We start from the raw sequence: 17,915 nt of genomic DNA on the forward strand, positions 1-17,915 counted from the left end.
TAAAAACAGAAGGAATAGATTTATTTTACATAAGATTACACTGTTGATGCTTCACAAATAATGAATAATAAATAGGTTAGGTGGTTATGGAATACATGAAAATACAATTGCCACTATGGAGCCTGTTTTAGAGCTGCCAAGTTTCTGGTTCTTCTTACTTATAAATATCAGCATATTTAAGAGGATTTTCTATTTGTTTATTTTGAGTTTGGGACTTTTCACAGAAAAGATTCTTTACAAATTAAGTCTTTTAAAATATTTTTTAAACATAATTCTCTTGTTTTAGAAGTTTATGAGTAAGTAAATAGTTTCTTGTCCACTTTTCCCAAGGTGAAAAATTAGGGGAATAGAAGAGAATGCCGATTTTATTTAATTTTTTCTCTTGTGTGACTTCAGGAGGATTAGAGAAAAAAAACTGTGTACTGATGGAATTTTAATTCTCATTTTCAAGTTTTTATCTAAATTATTTCAAGAGGCAGAGAAATGGAAAGAGCACTGGACTTGGAATTAGGAAGCTTGGGTTCAGATCTATGCTAATCCAGTTATAAGTTGTGTGTTGCCATTCCTTCATCAGCCAAATTGGACTGTTCTCTATTCTCTATTATTTTTCAATTCAATCCTCTTTCAATGATCATACTATTCCACGTGATTGTAACGGACTCCATTCCCTACTTCACATCTTGGTCTGGTGAAGCCCCTCCATTCCTTCAGAGCCCAACTCCAAAGCCATTTCCTGACTCCTCAGGTGAAAGTTGATTTCTTTCTTCTAAAATTCCCCTTAGTACTTTCCCTGGATAGCTCCTCTGCACTTATCTCCTCTCTCCTTATCTCTTAGCCCTTTGTTTGTTAGATCATCCTCATTTCAGATGTCTTGTGAATTTTCAGGGAACTGGGAGGAGTAGCAAGTTGAAGCATCATTGAAACTCTTGTTGTCTTATCAGATGGGGTGAATTATTGTGTTTGGCCTTTTGTGTTCTCAAGATTTCTTCATTTCTGAAGTTGTATATTGCCCTAAGAGACTACATGGTTTAATGGGTAGAGTATTGAACTAGTTGTCAGATCCCACCTGTCTACTTATTAGCTATGCATGTATACACTGGCTTCTCTGAGAATCAAGCAACTAAGACTTAGGTTAAAGACAAGTTGTGATGTGCCTTGGTGGAAGGAGTTCTCACACTGCTGAAAAAAGATAGATTTAGTCTGAAAAATAGGCAGGCCTTGTTCATGGTTACTGTTCATTAGCTTGAATTGCATTTTTTGAATTGAGTTTTTTGAAAATTGATAATTTATATATGGGATATATAGTATTAATTAAGTACATTCTGACTAAGTATAACATTAAAAGCAGACCGAGTACACAGGATGTCTTTTTCAGGAATGAATCTACTCCTTGGCAAGCAAAACACCAGACAAGGAATCTATCCATGATTATTAGAAGTGGAGGTAACTTGTTAATAATAGCACAGAATGAATCATAATGGGTCAGAATTTATTATCAGCTCAAAACTGATTAAGATGGGTACCCTGACAAAATATGTTTATTTCATCCCTGGATTATTAACCTTTACTTCTGTGGGTTAATATTTTTTGGGGGGCGGGGCAGGGCAATGAGGGTTAAGTGACTTGCCCAGGGTCACACAGCTAGTAAGTGTCAAGTGTCTGAGGTCACATTTGAACTCAGGTCCTCCTGAATCCAGTGATTTATCCACTGTGCTATTTAGCTACCCACTGTGGGTTAATATTTTTATAAAATGTTATTGGTAGGGTTTTGCATTGGGTCTCTGTTTCCCCAATGGTCTCTAACACTACTCTGCCTAGTGAGATTCTTGTAATCCTTGGGAATTAGTTTTACTTTTTAAGCCCTGACCTTTATAAAGTTTTTTAAAATTAGATTTCTAGGTAATATTTGCTGACTTTCTTGTATCTAGTGACTGACTTTGCCATGCTGGGACACATGAGTCAAGAATACTGACTTTTCTTAAATTTAGATATTTCTTTTTTTGCTGGTCTTTCAATAATTTATTACCAAAGTGCTTATTGAGATTGAATAGAGGCAAAGAAATGTTTTAATCAAGTGTACACTGGCAGTAGTGACAGATTGCTTTGGGCAGCATTTGGTTTTTTTCTGCTTTGTCAACTTTTTGAACCATTAACTTGTGAAATGAAAATAAATTTGCCATTTCTGAAACAGGCTGTAAATGTCCCAGGCCCTTTGGGCTTCCTTTGTGCTGAGATAGGAAGGAGTGCATATATAATTATTTTAGGGCTCAAATAGTATCTTCATTGAACCTTCTGAATTAAACAGCATTTTGTAAAAAAAAATTAAAATTAAAAAAGCATATTTCTCTAGACCTATATTTTAATAGTGATTTGATTTCTTCACTCCCCGCTTGGTGCACTCCCTAACATTCCAAATTCATGGCTATCACTTGGATTCCAAAGCAGCTGAGTGCTTGCTTACAGGAAATAGATTTCTCTCCCATAAGCTACCTTTGTTTTTCTCTCTCTGCTATTCTGTTTCTTGTTGTTCCACTTAAATTATAGTCTCTCTGCTCTCCATGCCCCATAGAGATTGTGTTTTTGTAAAAATAGTTTGATTCAAGAAAAAGGAACATTTATTTTGAATTAATAGTTCTCTTTATATATATATGTATATGTATATATGTATATAAAACACATGCACATATATATCTGTCATAGAAAGATACCTCTTCTATTCTAGGAGTACTTTTCCTTTCCATCAAAGCAATTTGCTAAATAATAATAGTAATTATATTTTGTTTTTATTTGGCACCTCTTGAAGGACTTTATAGATTTTTTTCCCTCACTAATCTTTACAGCATACCCATGAAGTAGGCAATCAGGTATTGTAAACTTCAGTGAACTATGATGTTTATTATAGTAATAATAACAATCATGTGTGTTGTTATTCTCAAATGCAATTTTATATTTAATATGTTGTATTTATGTTTCCAAAGCAAGCTTTCTTACATTGAGTGCTTGTAGGCTATTGTCAAATCCATTCTTCTAGGTATCCAGCCTGAATAGTGATTTCATGTTTATAAATAGTGTCTCATCTTAAAGGAGTTGTATCTATTGTGCTCTTAACAAAGTGGATAACTTGCAAGTATACTGTCCACTTCGCAGAAGGGAAAATCAAGATCAAGAGGTAAAAATATTTGGGCAATGAGGATGGGGGCCTTCCCTTCCCCTCTCCACCCCCCTATCCTCCCCAGGCGGTAAGCAATCAAATGTAGGTGTTACATGTGCAATCATGTAAAACATTTCCAAATATGGGGACCCATATTTTTGATTAGTTTCAGTCTATCTTCTGCCTAATACTTCTATCTTCTTAGTGGGCCTTTATAGTATAATTAATTTTTATTATGATTGTTTCATAACTGAAGTTCTTGTCCTAATATTGCTTCTTGGGATAATAGCTCTATGATAAGAGGCTTTTTCATGTTTTACTTATCCTGCATCTTTGTCTATTTGACAACAAATGTTATTTTTCCCCCTAGTGATGTAGATTCTAAAGTCTCAGAGGGTAGGGGGTCACACACCAATTCTGCCTGAGAGTCTTTTTTTTTTTTTAATTATGAGAGCAATACTTTTAGAGTGAGAGGACTTTGATTTTACAGTTTCTGACTAGAACATTTTATAAAATAGTTCACCTCTGCTGCACAATTCCCATGGAGTGATGAGACCTACAGGGTTAAAATGCACATTTCACAATTATCTAGAGTTGGAAGAAATGATAGTGGATTCACACCTCTAGAAATGCTGTCTACCATCTTGGAGCCCTAAGGATTTTCCAGGACTGCTCTCTTTCCCTTTGTTTTTCAATAAAGCATTCAGCTTCCTTTCCTGAGGTTGAGCAATAATAGAGCTTGCATTTGTGAAGACTTTGTGCTGCAGTCTTGCCTCATATGCCATGGAGAATGATTGGATGCAGGGTGTGTGTGTGTGTGTGTGTGTGTGTGTGTGTGTGAGAGAGAGAGAGAGAGAGAGAGAGAAAGAGAAATAAGAACAGAATACAAAATGGGGTTCTAAGATTAGAACACTATAGTTATTACATGTTGCATTCGGTGCTTTTAGAGGGGTATATCATCTGCATCTAATTATCCTCATGAGTTACTTGATGTGTTTGGGTTGTTTTCCTGGCCTCAGGTATGAAATGGGGAAAACAGGTTGCTCTAGAGCTGAATTTGCCAGGTGGCTAATCAGATGGAGCTTATAAAAGAAATAGTATAATGATGGAAATGGGAGACTGCTCTAAAAACCAGACAAGCTTTTTATGTATTTCTCTTTCCAGCTGGCAGAAATTAGAAACTGCACAGAAAAATGTAGCAAAAGGTCTGCAAAAAGTCAAGGAGAAATACAAGAACCTAATTTTTATCTAAGTCCTCCCACCTTTAAGGAGGAAAAAGTGCAAAGGGGAGTTAAGCAATATTTGTTCCTTAGGATGACTGATAGAGGAAAAAAGCTCCTATTCAGTTTTCTGAACGGTGTATAGGTCCAGATTCGACAGATTTACATTTTAGTGATTATTCTGACTTATGACCCTTAGTGCAGCCAGAGACTGATTATCTGGCTTGATGGAGCCCATCATTTTGCTCCCTCGGCTAATAATTAGGAGTCCTAGGAAAATAATGGAAAGAGGTCTCTTTTAGAGATGGAAAAGAGCTTGAATTTGGAAAGGAACTGTAAAGGAAGAAAAACAACTGCAAAGATGGGAGGCAAAGCCTCAAAACAGAGTTGATCAGAAGGCAAAGATGTTAAGTACTCATGTGACCACACCATTTTCACATACATAATCTGTGATGCTCACAACCACTCTGTGAGGTTAGTGCCTTGAGTATCATCATCCTCACTTTATAGAGGAAAAAACAATTAAATTCTTCCTTCTGAATGATTAGTTTTGTGAGGTGTTGGTGTTATCCTAATCCAGACTCCTCTATAGGTACCCATATCACATTCCATGCCTTCTTCTCTATCAGGTTGCCCCCTCAATTGTCTCTACCCTTTGGCTAATCTTGAATCTCTTCCCATCCACTGGCTACTTCTTTGCTGCCTACACACATTCCTGTGTCTCTTTATGTATCCTTAAAAAACCTTTCCTTGATCCTTCCATTCTGACTAACTATTATCCTGTATCTCTCCTTGCATCACCAATTACTTATTTGACCTATCTAACTAGATGTCTCATAGACATCCCAAATTCAACATATCCCAAAGTGGACTCATCTTTTCTCCCCAAACTCTCCCCTCTTCAGACTTTCCTTATTAATGTCCTCACCTTCCTTCAAGGGGGTGTTTGGGGACTTCAGAGAGGTCTAGTACCTCTGGTGTGAGGACCTGCCAAGCCCTTTTCAGGGCTGCTTATCCACCTGTCATCTAACTCTCACCTGTAGCTCCAAGAAACTGTAGCAGCATTCACAGCAGCCACACCCTGGTAATACCATCTTGACAAACAGGATAAACCAGGTTGAGGGTAACTGACAGGCCTCAAACTTGTTGGTGAGTTAAGGGGATATCTAGCCCAAGCAAGTGAAGACTTCTCCCGGTCAAATGGGCAGGTGAGAACAATTTGTTCCAATGGCCAGGATGATGGCCAAAGCAGGCACAATGGAGTGCTTAGAGCTTGGTCAGACATTGAAGACCCTAGGTTATCCACTGCATCTTGGGCCATCACCAGTCATCTTGACTTTAGTCCTGCCACTGGACTTTGATGATTCTGGAAGAGAGTGAGGCTTTGACTTTGAGCAACCCTGCCTCATTTGAATCCAATTTATAAGAAAATCAAGATAATTACCTTGTGATGTCATTATTCTTTGAAAACAAAGGAGGAATAATATTGATTTCAAGAGCACCACCATCCTCCTAGGTCCACAGACCCATAGTCTCAGTGGTATCCTTGGCTTGTCACTTGCATTCACCCCACATGTCAATTGCTAACATACATACCCTTTACAACCTTTATAGCATTTCTCTTAAATATATCTTTCAACTCACAACCTTTTTTCTGGTACATGTCCTCATTATCTCATGCCTGTGCTATTACAGTAGTTTGATGGTTGGTCATCCAGTCTTTTCCTTCCTTTCTTCCTCCTTTCTTTTCCTCCTCCCAGTTCAGTATTCTCCTCCCTTCCTTCCTTCCTTCCTTCCTTCCTTCCTTCCTTCCTTCCTTCCTTCCTTCCTTCCTTCCTTCCTTCCTTCCTTCCTTCCTTCCTACCTTCCTTCCTTCCTTTCCTGCTTCTCTTACTTCCCTGACCCTCTTCTTCCTTCATGCCCTTTTCCTCTTGTCCTTCCTTTCCTTCTTCCCTCTCTCTATTCTTTCCTTCTCTCTGTCTTCTTCCATTCTTTCCTTCCCTCCATCTTTTTTCTTCCTCCATTTTCTTCTTTCTCTCCTTCTTCCACTCTTTCCCCCCTTCCTTGCCTCACCTTAATTTTCTTTTTCCCATTCTCTGCTTTTGTAGAACCATTATAGTTGAGCATTTGTATGACAATGCTATTTTTACTATTCTTTTGAATCATAATCTTGGTTCCTGATGATCAGTTCTCTTTGGTTATAACAGCTGATTGTTGCTTATTCAAGAATAGTATCATGTTCTTGATCCAAGGTATATTAGGCCAAGTTTATTCTTGTTGGGGAGTGGGGCGGGGATTGCTTTTGTAGCTTTTTGTTGTGCAGTTGTGACACTTGTGCCTTTTCAGATACCCTGAAAGGGCTCATTAGTTTTGTTTCAAGTAATTATTCTTGCAGAGCAGTGTTGTCTTCAGTACTTAGTTGTTTATTCTGACACGGGGGCAGCAATAATTACCTCAATTTACAAACATTAATTATTGAAGTAATTTGCAGATATTTCACAAGCATTTGCAATTTACCTGATGCTTTGCTTTGCCTTCCTGCTCTTTTAAAGCAGCCAGCAGTGTTGTGTGGTCAAGGTATGTTGTTTATGTAGGATGTATCTGATATGGAAAGGTTAATTAATATGCATTTATATCCACAGTGCAGTTTTTCTTTTGTTGTGGAGTATTGATATTTATTACTTATTTTTACTTTTTAAAAAAGTGATCTCTGACTATATGAAACATGCTATACCCTTTTCAGTTGGTTATTATATATTTTGTGGTCCCTATACTCTGGTTTATTAGAAAATGTATATAAAATACTATCTAAAATGAGGGATTATTTTTACTGCCATTTTTATTTATAAATGACTGTGATGTCATCTGTGGCATGTGATGTATTTTATGAGAACAGCCTAGAAGTAATATTTTTCCCTGTGTATATTAAAAGGAAGCCACTGGAGAATAATTAGAATTTACATGAGAACATGATCTCCTTGATAGCAGTGATTGTCTTTCTGCTTATATTTGTATTCTCAGGGCTTAGCACAGTGCCTGGCACATAGTAAGCTCTTAAGAAATGCTTGTTGACTGACTGACAGGCAAGAACATTATCTTTTTGAAAAATTCCTATCCTTGTTTGTAGTTTTGTACTTAGAACAGATGCTTCATAATTTTTTTTGATGATGATGTAAGTATACTGCAATCAAAGAATAAGATTTGCTGGTTGTCAAGTCCTGTAGTTATTTTAGTATGCTAGATGAAAGGAGAATTAAATATAATTATAAAATCCCTTTGATGAACCTGTTTTATGGCATTTGAACTCTATCACATTTAATAGAAAGAAAAAGATAATCATCTTGGAATATGTCTAAAGCATACAAATGTGTTAAATTAAAAAATGCCCAATTATTGTAAATTCTTCATAATTCAGCATGATTTGAAGAATGGGATATTCCTTAATCACATATTCTGGCTAATAGAGTAGAATCACTATACCACATGTTGATTTGTAGTTTTCATATAATTGAAATTTAATAAAATGCATTTAATATGAAATCTTCCCTGAGAAGCTTGTATCTCTGTATTTCTTTTGATGATTGTGAAAACACATCAGGACATTGCAGGTCTTCAGGTTCATTATTATGCATACCAAGCACTGCCCTTGATATGTGTGGATATACTGTGTAATGTAAATCCCTATATAGAAGAATAGAACCTTGGTCAGAGTTTATTATGTATAGTTTTATTCAGTCTTTAGAAAATTTTGTCCTTTACAAGATGATGAGCTAATTTCATATTTCACCCTGAACATTAGTTTAGGAAAAGTCCCTCCACCTCTCTGCCAGTGTCACATTCAATACTGACACTTCTGTTTATGTTAACATTTGCCTAATCATCTTTCTTAAAAGGAAAAGAATTTTGGAAGACAAATCTGCTCTGTCAGAAGCTTATTTTGTTACTGTTATTTTCTGCACAAAAATGGGAAAGCAAAAAGATGCTATAGAAAGGAACCAAAAATAATGAAACCATCTGGTTACAGGTTATTCTTAGTAGTCAGATCATTTTGCTTTATTTTAAGTTTAAAAACATGTAATACACCAATTTTTTTCATCACATGTATCAAGTTATGTCATTTTTGCTATACGATCTTGCTATTGATCCATATTAGTTGAACTTATATTTTCTTTTCCATGCCTAGTAATATATTTGTGATTATTTTTCTAATACTTTCTCTGTCTTACTTATGACCAGTCACATATTTATGAGACAGATTTGTGGACCTGGATATAGTCTGTGTTTGTGTACCAGAGCAAAGCAAACCTGCCAACAGGAGGCTTGATCTTGTCCTTGCTCCTATGTATAGAATGATTTTTTCCCTCCAGGGTGATAATTCTAGGGCCATCATTTTTATACCTTGGATCATTAGGCTTTATTTTTTATTTCTATGACCATGTGTATGTTTGTATTCCTATTTGAAAGTATGTGGTATGTAACATATTTTATGATGACAGTCTAGAAGCAGTACTTTTCCTTGTGTAATATAAAAGGAAGCTACTGGAAGACTTTACATGAGAACATAAGCTCCTTGAGGGCAGTGATTGTCTTTCTGTTTATATTTGTATTCCAAGGGCTTAGCACAGTGCCTGGCACATAGTAAACCTTGTTTTTAAAGAAATTTTATTTTTAAAAAATGTTTAAATGTAATAAACATTTTTGTTTATAGTTTTGGGTTCCAATTTTTATCCCTCCTTCCCTCCTTCCTCTCCCTCCTCCCTGAAGTGGAAAGCAGTTAGATATGGGTTCTACATGTACGCTTATGTAAAATATGACCATATTAGTAATTTAGTACAAGAAAATGATTAAAAGAAAAAAAATGAAAGGAAGTGAAAAAGAGCCTGCTTCAGTCTTTTCCATCAATATCAGTTCTTTCTTTGGAGGTGGATAGTACGTTTCATCTTTAGTCCTTTAGAACTGTCTTGGATCATTGTATTGTTGAGAATAGTCAAATCATTCACAGTTCTTCATCAAACAATATTGCTGTCTGTGTGTACAGTGTTCTCTTGGTTCTGCTCACTTCACAATACATCATTTCATACATGTCTTTCCAGGCCTTTCTGAAGTCATCCTGCTTGTCATTTCTTATAGCACAATAATATTCCATCACCATCATATATCACAATTTGTTTAGCCAGTCCCCAATTGATGGGCATTCCTTTGATTTCCAGTTCTTAGCCTCCACAAAAAGAGCCATTATAAATATTCTTTGTACAAATAGGTTTTCCTTTTTTTGGATGTCTTTGGGATATAAACCTAGCAGTGGTATTGCTGGATCAAAGGGTATGGACAGTTCTATGAGGGTCATACAGCTAGTAAGTTTTAAGTGTCTGAGGTCAGATTTGAACTCAGGTCCTCCTGAATCCAGAGCTGGTGCTTTATCCACTGCACCACCTAGTTGCCCCAGTATGCACAGTGTGATAGCCCTTTGGGTATAGTTTTAAAGTACCCTCCAGAATGGTTGGATCTTTTCACAAACTACTAACAGTGGTTTAGCATCCCAGTTTTCCCACAACCCTTCCAAATAGTAAACTCTTTAATAAATGCTTGTTGGCAGTAAGGAACATACCTTTTTGAAAAATTCCTATCCTTGTTTACAGTATTGTACTTGGAGCAGTCTTGTTATAGTGCTGATTTTTTTTGGTAGATTTAAAATGTTTTTTGAAAAGAATTCAGAATTTTATCCCCTCTCCCCCACTAGGGTCTATGTACTCAATTTCGAGGATTTCAAGGGGTCTGTGAACTTGGATGGGAAAAAAACTACATCTTTATTTTCCCTAATTTGTGTTGGAAATTTATCATTTCTGTCAAACATGTGTGAGAAAATAATGGGATTTGGCAGATACCCAAAGGCTTACCTGGAGATTAATCTAAACTGATTGAATTAAGTGAGAATGATTGACTGCTGATTAGCCTACTTCAAGTTAATTAGATTGTAACCACACCTGGCTGGCCCTTAAAGAGGCATTGTTCTCAGAAGCTAAAGACTTTGAACTTAACTTGAGACCACCTTCAAATCCAGTGAACCAATGGATTTGGATGACGCCTACCAATCAGCTTGAAGCAGTGTATAAGAACCACCTCTCCTCCAGACCTATAAAAAGCTTCCACACTCAGTTTGAGGGGAGTTTGCGATTGAAACAGGCTTGTGGCAGAGGACTTGAGGAAGAACCAGACCAGGCTGGAACTCTAGGCTAGATAGGCCTTTTCTTAACTTTCTGAACTCCATGTGAATACCTGGTATGCTTTAATAAATGCTTAGTGCCCAAAAACTGGTGCTAAAGCTTCTAATTTAAGGCGACCACACTTCAGATTTTTTAGACATCACATTTAGATTTTAAACAACACACATGAATGTAGGCAACAAACACTGAGGAGGGATCTATAGATTTCATCTGATTTCCAAAAAGATCCTCTGACACAAAAAGGTGAAGAACTTCTGCTCTAGCATTTGCTTAGAGTTTTGGCTATGCCTTACTAAGCAGTTTTGCAGCTAATTTTTCCTGAAATACTTTCTCTCTCTGATCCCAGAGAGGGCACTCAGCCATTAAGTTGTTTCTTTATTCCATTCTAGCTAAGGAATCTAGGCGGTACATTGCATAGAGCAATGCTTCTTAGTGCATGGTCAGTGGATCCTGGGGGTCCCAGAAGCCTTTTTAAGAGTCCATGAGGTCAAAATTATTTTCATAATAACACTAAGATAGTTTTTGCCTATTAAAATTCTTCTCTTATTTTCTAAGTATTTGTCTTTGTGCAGCTGGATTTTCATATATTTCAATCAAAACTGTATTTTGAAATAGACTGAATAGAAACAGATGAGAATCCAGCTGTCTTCTATTAAGCTATACATTAAAGAGATTTGCAAATATATAAAATTATACTTTTCTTACTAAATTCTTTTGTTTTGTAAAAATGTTTTTATAACAATGGTATTTACATTAACATAATGGTTTTACTATTATTTAAAATAAATAATTTTTAAAAATGATCAATTTTAATGTCTAATATTGTAAATATAAATAGCTATCAGCCACATAAAGAAAAGCTCTTTGGGATCCTCAAAATTTTTAAGAGTTTAAAGGGATCCTGATACCATAAAGTTTGAAAATTCAGTTCAGGGGCAGCTAGGTTGCACAGTGAATAGAGCACCGGCCCTGGAGTCAGGAGTACCTGAGTTAGGATCCAGCCTCAGACACTTGACACTTGCTAGCTGTGTGACACTGGGCAAGTCACTTGACCCCAATTGCCTCACTAAAAAAAGAAAAAAAAATTCAGTTCAGTAAACATTTTTAATTGTTATGTGCCAGGTATGGTGCTAAGCATAGGGGATACAAATGAGAAAAAGAAAGACATCTCTGCCCCCATTCTAATGGAGGATATAATGCATATGGAAATGTTAGCTATTATTATCCAGTCTGTTTCCTTTAAAGCAAGAAGATTTTTTAATTCCTCTGGTCATGTCATTCCTTTTCTCAGAAGTCTTTTTTTTTGTTTTTGTTTTTTTTTTTGTGAGGCAATTGGGGTTAAGTGACTTGCCCAGGGTCACACAGCTAGCAAGTTGTCAAGGGTCTGAGACTGGATTTGAACTCAGGTCCTTCTGACTCCAGGACCAGTACTCTATCCACTGAGCCACTTAGCTGCCCCTTTTCTCAGAAATCTTCAGTGGTTCTAAGCCTTTTGCTCACTGAATAAAGTTCAGATTTCTTTGTCTGACATTCAAGGCTCTTCATAATTTGGAACTGTTTTCTCTAGTCTTATCTCATATTATTCCTCCTTGGTAAAAACAAAATCTCTTTAGAAGAGTTATATAAAGAAAAATGCTAGGCATAGGATCTAATTTCCCCAAATAGTAAATATAGCTTATAAAATTACTAGATTTAAGTTCAAGGATTATTTTGGGACATTACATAATTTCTGATTAGGAATCCTGAATGATAATGTACGGTTAAAATTCCATGCTAAGTGATCACATTATAACAAAAACCTATTACCGCCCCCCCCCCCCCAAAGATTTCCAAATCTTAATTGTTCGTATACTTAAAGCTATATTGGATACTTAATTACAAATGCATCTGTATTGTCTTTGGAAGTTGTTATTGGGTTTATACTCAGTTCACCCTGCTTCAAATTCTGCCTCATCCACTTGGTATTTGGGTAACTTATTCTTGGACATGTCACTTAATCTCTGTGCCCCAGTTTTATCACTTAAAAAATGAAGGATTTGGACCAGATAATTTCTAAGATCCCTTCTGGCTTTCAATCTATGAGGCTACTCTCCTCCACACACCCTACCAAACTCATTTGCTCATTCCTTCCTCTCTGAGCTCATCTAAAATGTCCCAGTTTCCTTTCTTTGCCTATTGAAATTTATATTTTAAAGTCCAACTTCAATGCCACCTCCTCCATGAAAAACTTGTTTGTTCTTCCTCTCTCTTCCTGCCTCCATTAGTAGGATCCATCCTGCTTTGATTTCATATGACATTTTGTACGCTTTTTGTAGCATAGTCATATATATATATGTTTCTTTGCCTCCAATTAAGATTGTAAAAGCACTACATGAGGAGGGACAATCTCTTAAATACACCTTTTAAAAATTAATCTTATCTTGCATTTTAGTAAAAGGCTTGGCACACAATAAGGGATTCAATGAATATTTGTTAAATGAATTTAATTTTTCCTCCCTGTGATGTATAGTTTTATTCTCTCTCCTTTTACCCAATGCTAAGAAAGTTAAAACTGCTTTCCTGAATAAGTGAAACCCATGAAAACTGAATGAGTACACCTTAAAGACTGAGAGGAATATTTCTTTAAGTCCCTACTGGTACTTATTAAAAATGATTGTAGCCTTCCCAGTACATTTACTTTTTTTGTGCCTACTTTTGTCTTTTACATTGTTGCTGCTCTGTACCATTGAGGGATTTTAATGTGTATGTAAATAATGAGGCTAAAGATGAAAGAAACAATCTTTGGTGTCACATGGCCTTCCAACAAATAAATGATTTGTTAGTTTCATTAAAGAATAGCCCCACGAATGACCCTAGAGTCAGGGTATGAACTGAATTCTGAGGGAGCATGTGAGTACAATTCTAGGTTCCTAAACCCTTATGTCAATAGGTGATTGAGTACACCATATCTTTTCCAACCAAAAGTTTGTCTTTCATATAAATTCTCTATTGAGATGTGTAGTTAGGGGGATGAATAAACAATTCTAAGAATTGCTGAGATAACTGGGTAAATTTGGTAGGGGAGACTTTGCTCCCAAAGCAACCTATTTATATCAAGGTGTTTTTTTTTTCCTCAATCTTCTCAAACAATTTAAATGACCTACTCTTTTGGTTGATTGGAATGTGAATGTGCTCAGGCTTGTTTTTGTCCAGGAGTTAATTGCTTATTAAGATTATAAAGGATCATAGATTTAAAGCTGAATATCATTTATAATACCTTTCTAAGCATGAGAATTGTATCTTGGGTATCATTCATTTATAGAATTTATGTAATACATATTAGTGACCCAAATGTCAGTTCACCCCCTAAAAAAGTGATCAGTTCAATCTTCAACTATTTTTTCACTGCAAAATTTTCTTTTGCCTTTACAAGGCTGAAATATCTCCATGTATTTGTTGATATTTTACCCACAGTCTCCCATCATCTTGTTTGGAATTGTACTTTTATTAAAATCTTACTGCTTTTTATTTATCAGACTCAGTTTTAGATGGATTCTTATGGTATTCTTAAAGAAAAAAAAAGACCAGAAAAAAGGAAGTATATTAAATACTTCAGTCTGGAAAGATACATTGAGATGAACAAAGTGCTGGGAGACTGTCTGATCCAAATGTATGAGCTGAGCAACAGTCTGAGGATTTTGACAAATAAAAACAGATAACCTATCTATTCAGTCACCTGTAAAATGTTTTTCTATGTGCTGTTTTTATTAAATTTCCATAATATAGAAACATGTCTAAATTGTATTTTCACTTTACTTTTTTCTTGGGGAAAAAAAAAGTATGTGACTTGAATTCAAATTTAGAGCTTGGAAATGGAGAGAAAAAGCTTCAAGAGAAAGGAAAATTAAAATTTCTTTGAGACAGTTTTTTCCCCTTAACCCACCTTTCTGGTTTTACACAGTTAGCCAATTAGTTTGCTAATACTTCTTCCTATTACAGAGACAGAAAATCAATTACCTCTAGAAAAAGCCACTGAAGAATAGAATTGGCTTGTGAATTAAAGGGAAACTTATTTATTTATAGTTTTCAGAGCTTTCATTTTTAATTTAGAGACCTCAGGAAAGACCTAATCATATTGTTTTAAAATCCTCCCATATAGTACATGCCTTGCAGTGTTGTGAGAATCAAATATGATAATGCATATCACATGCTTTGCAAATCTTAGTTGTCCATAAAAGTCAGATATCTTTGAGGCTCCTTCTGACATAGGATCTCTGATCCTATGATTCTTTCTTTATTATAATCCTTTCATGATATTGCATATGAAAGGCCAGAGTCAAAATAAAATAATCAGAGTAATTGAGAAAGCATCTTCCTCAAAATATGTGAAATAATTAATGCAAATATCATTCCTATTTAATAAATGAGGAAGCATATGTTTAGAAAGGTCATTTGGTTCAGTAGTCATACATGTCAGAGCTGATATTTGAACACAGGTTTCTTTAAGTCCAAGGTTCTGTGCCAGACCTTGGGGCTTTAAGGCCTAATCCAATTACAGTGGTTTGGGTTTTTTTTTTTTTTTTTCTTCATATCTCTACCAACACAGAGGAACTCCAGGCTTATGGTATCACTAGAGGGAGCTAAAACCGTAAAAAATGGGAATTTACAGCTTTCTTCAGGTTGAAGCCAAAACATAAAACATAAAACAAAGCAGACATCATTTATTCCCTATATGAATACGTGTTGCTCTTGCTCAAGAGGAAGAAGCAATTTTTTTTCTGGATGCTTTAAAAAACAAAACAAAAAACAACAGTTGGGTGTTTTCCCTGATCCAGCTTATTATTAGATGGTTAATACAGGCTTAAAAAATAATTAAGTGTGTGCTTGCACATGTGCATCTTTTTCAATGCTGAAGAAGGTAACATCGGCCCCTCTATGATTTATTAAATACTCCCTTGAGAATTCCCTGAGGTGCATAAAAATTAAATGACTTGCTTAAATTCTCATGTCTAATACATACTAAGAGTGAATGTGTGTCCATGTTGCCCAGACTCCAGGGTGGGCATTCACTTCATTGTGAGTGACCTTTGTAGGTTAGTCCTATGTATAAGTTACAGAGTAGTGTTGCAATTTGCCTAATTGGTGATTAGTTCAACTTTGCTTTGGAAATATTCCTTGGGGTAACAGCTATCCTCAAAGTACTGTGAGGGCCAAAATTTGATATATGGAGCATTAATTGGGTGACTCACCTAAATATTGGGGTCCCAGAAATATGAGGGACCTTTTAGCTTCACCCTCCCCTCTGAACTGTCCTTTTTAGATATTTCTCCCAGGCCAATAAGAAAAGAACCTTAATTAAATGACAAAGATGAAACTAATAAAATCAAAGATAAGGAAATAGGAAAAAAGAAATACAGATAAATACTCTTAACTCTAAACTTAGCCTATGCAATCCCCAGATCGTTTCTAATTAAGCCAATTCAAAGGAATGCAGGGTTTTCTGTAATTAACTCACAAACACCTGGAAAGTCTGCTGTTGTTTGCGCCACTGGAAGGGGAGAGGACAGAGAGAGAGCTAGCTTTCCAGAAGTCCCTCTGCCTCCCCTCATGGAGCGTTCAATCTTCCTCCCCAAAAAGGGGAGGTCCTTCAAAAACTGCCTATGGAGAGTTCTCCTTCTGACCTCAGTAGCATATGTAACTTCAGGGTAGGCCAGGTGTGGCCCCTCCCAAATGAGTCAGCTAAAAACTGGAAAAATGATTTTATCACAAATAAGTTTTACCAAAACACTACAGATTAAGTTTAAGATGTAGTACAATATAGCAGCTAGAATGCTGAATTTGGGGCCAGAAATACCTGTTTTCACTTCCTGTCCTTAATACCCCTTGTCACGTGCCCATAGACTTGTCACTTTACCTTTTGAGCTTCTCTTTTATCATATCTGAAATGGGATAAGTATAACTCAAAGGCCTATCTCCTAGGGTTGTTGTGACAATCAAACCAGATAACATATGGAAATGGTGTTACAAACCTTAAAAATTTTAACAGCTACATTCTTCATTTATAGAATAAAACAACCTGGCTTTAGAATAAACATATTGAATTAGTGTGTGCTAGAGCCACTTAGCTTAGTATTTTTTCTATTGTGAAAAATAGCTCTTGAAGGTTCTACCCAAGCATGCCCAGTCTTTCCTCTGTTACCAAATTCATTTTTGTATTTTCCCAGCGATAATAATCTTTAAGACTGACTGAACATTAATATTTATAGGAAGCACAGCACATGTTTTTCTTTATATAGGTTTTTCTGCCTCTAATTTGCTCATGTGTTAATATCCTTTTAAAAATTCTTTTTTTCCCTTGCAGAGAAAATGAAGTGCTGAAAGTACAACTGAAGAAGTATGTAGGAGCTGTCCAAATGCTGAAAAGAGAAGGACAAACAGCTGAAGGTGAGCAAAAGGGGAACCCCCCCTCTCCCCCACGATATAGTATTGGCCACAACTTAAGCAAATTAATGTAATGAAAGCTCCTTTAAAATTTATTTCAAGATATGTTATTAATGTAATAAGAGCATTGGACTGGGAATTAGGAGACCACCTAATTCTAGTTCTGGTTCTACCTCTCTGTTGACCATGGGAAACTCACTTTACCCCTGTGTGCTTCAGGTAGACTTTTTACCTCATAAGGATCTTTCTAGCTCTTAAATTCTATTAATTGGTGAGGGGACATTTGTTTTCTGAGTTATTAACTAGTATGCCTACAATCTCTTATAGCTCTGTTCTGAAATTAAAAAAAAATAATAAACCTCTGGAAATGATGCTGAAAAGGCAAATGATTATCTCTCATCATGTTCCAAATCCAGAAATAAGGTAGACACAAAATCCAAACTCATACAGAACAGCAAGAAAATTTTTCTACTTCTGTTTTTGGCCCCAAGTTAGCTATCACAATTTTCATTAAATATTTCTCAAAAAATCATCAGGAAAGGAATTCTTGACAATGAATTTAATCATAGTAATAATAGTTATCATTTATATGGCACCTACTATATATATGTATATATGTACATGTGTATACATATACATAAATATGTACACACATACACACACATACTAAGCGATGTCCTAAGTACTTTACAAATATTATCTCATCTGATCATTGCAATAGCCATGCAAGGTAGGTGCTAGTATTATCCCCATATTACAATTGAGTAAACTGAGGCAGCCAGAGGTTAAATTACTTGCCCAGGGTCATACAGCTAGTAAGTATCTGAGGCTAAAGAACTCAGGTTTTCTTATCTCCAGGCCCAGAACTCTATTGAACCACCTAGCTGCCAAGAGAATCTA

General features: G+C 35.9%; 1 protein-coding gene across 1 annotated transcript in view; it reads left to right on the plus strand.

The window, feature by feature from the left end:
* The window catches only part of SNX29 (sorting nexin 29), a 673,154-nt gene that overhangs the window by 193,388 nt on the left and 461,851 nt on the right, over nucleotides 1–17,915 (plus strand). The window contains exon 14 of the mRNA XM_043964582.1: nucleotides 16,936–17,018. Within this exon, the coding sequence (XP_043820517.1) occupies nucleotides 16,936–17,018 (83 nt within the window). The remainder of the gene's footprint in view (nucleotides 1–16,935; nucleotides 17,019–17,915) is intronic.

This window comes from Dromiciops gliroides, chromosome 1, assembly GCF_019393635.1.
Source record: "Dromiciops gliroides isolate mDroGli1 chromosome 1, mDroGli1.pri, whole genome shotgun sequence".
Lineage (NCBI taxonomy): Eukaryota > Metazoa > Chordata > Mammalia > Microbiotheria > Microbiotheriidae > Dromiciops > Dromiciops gliroides.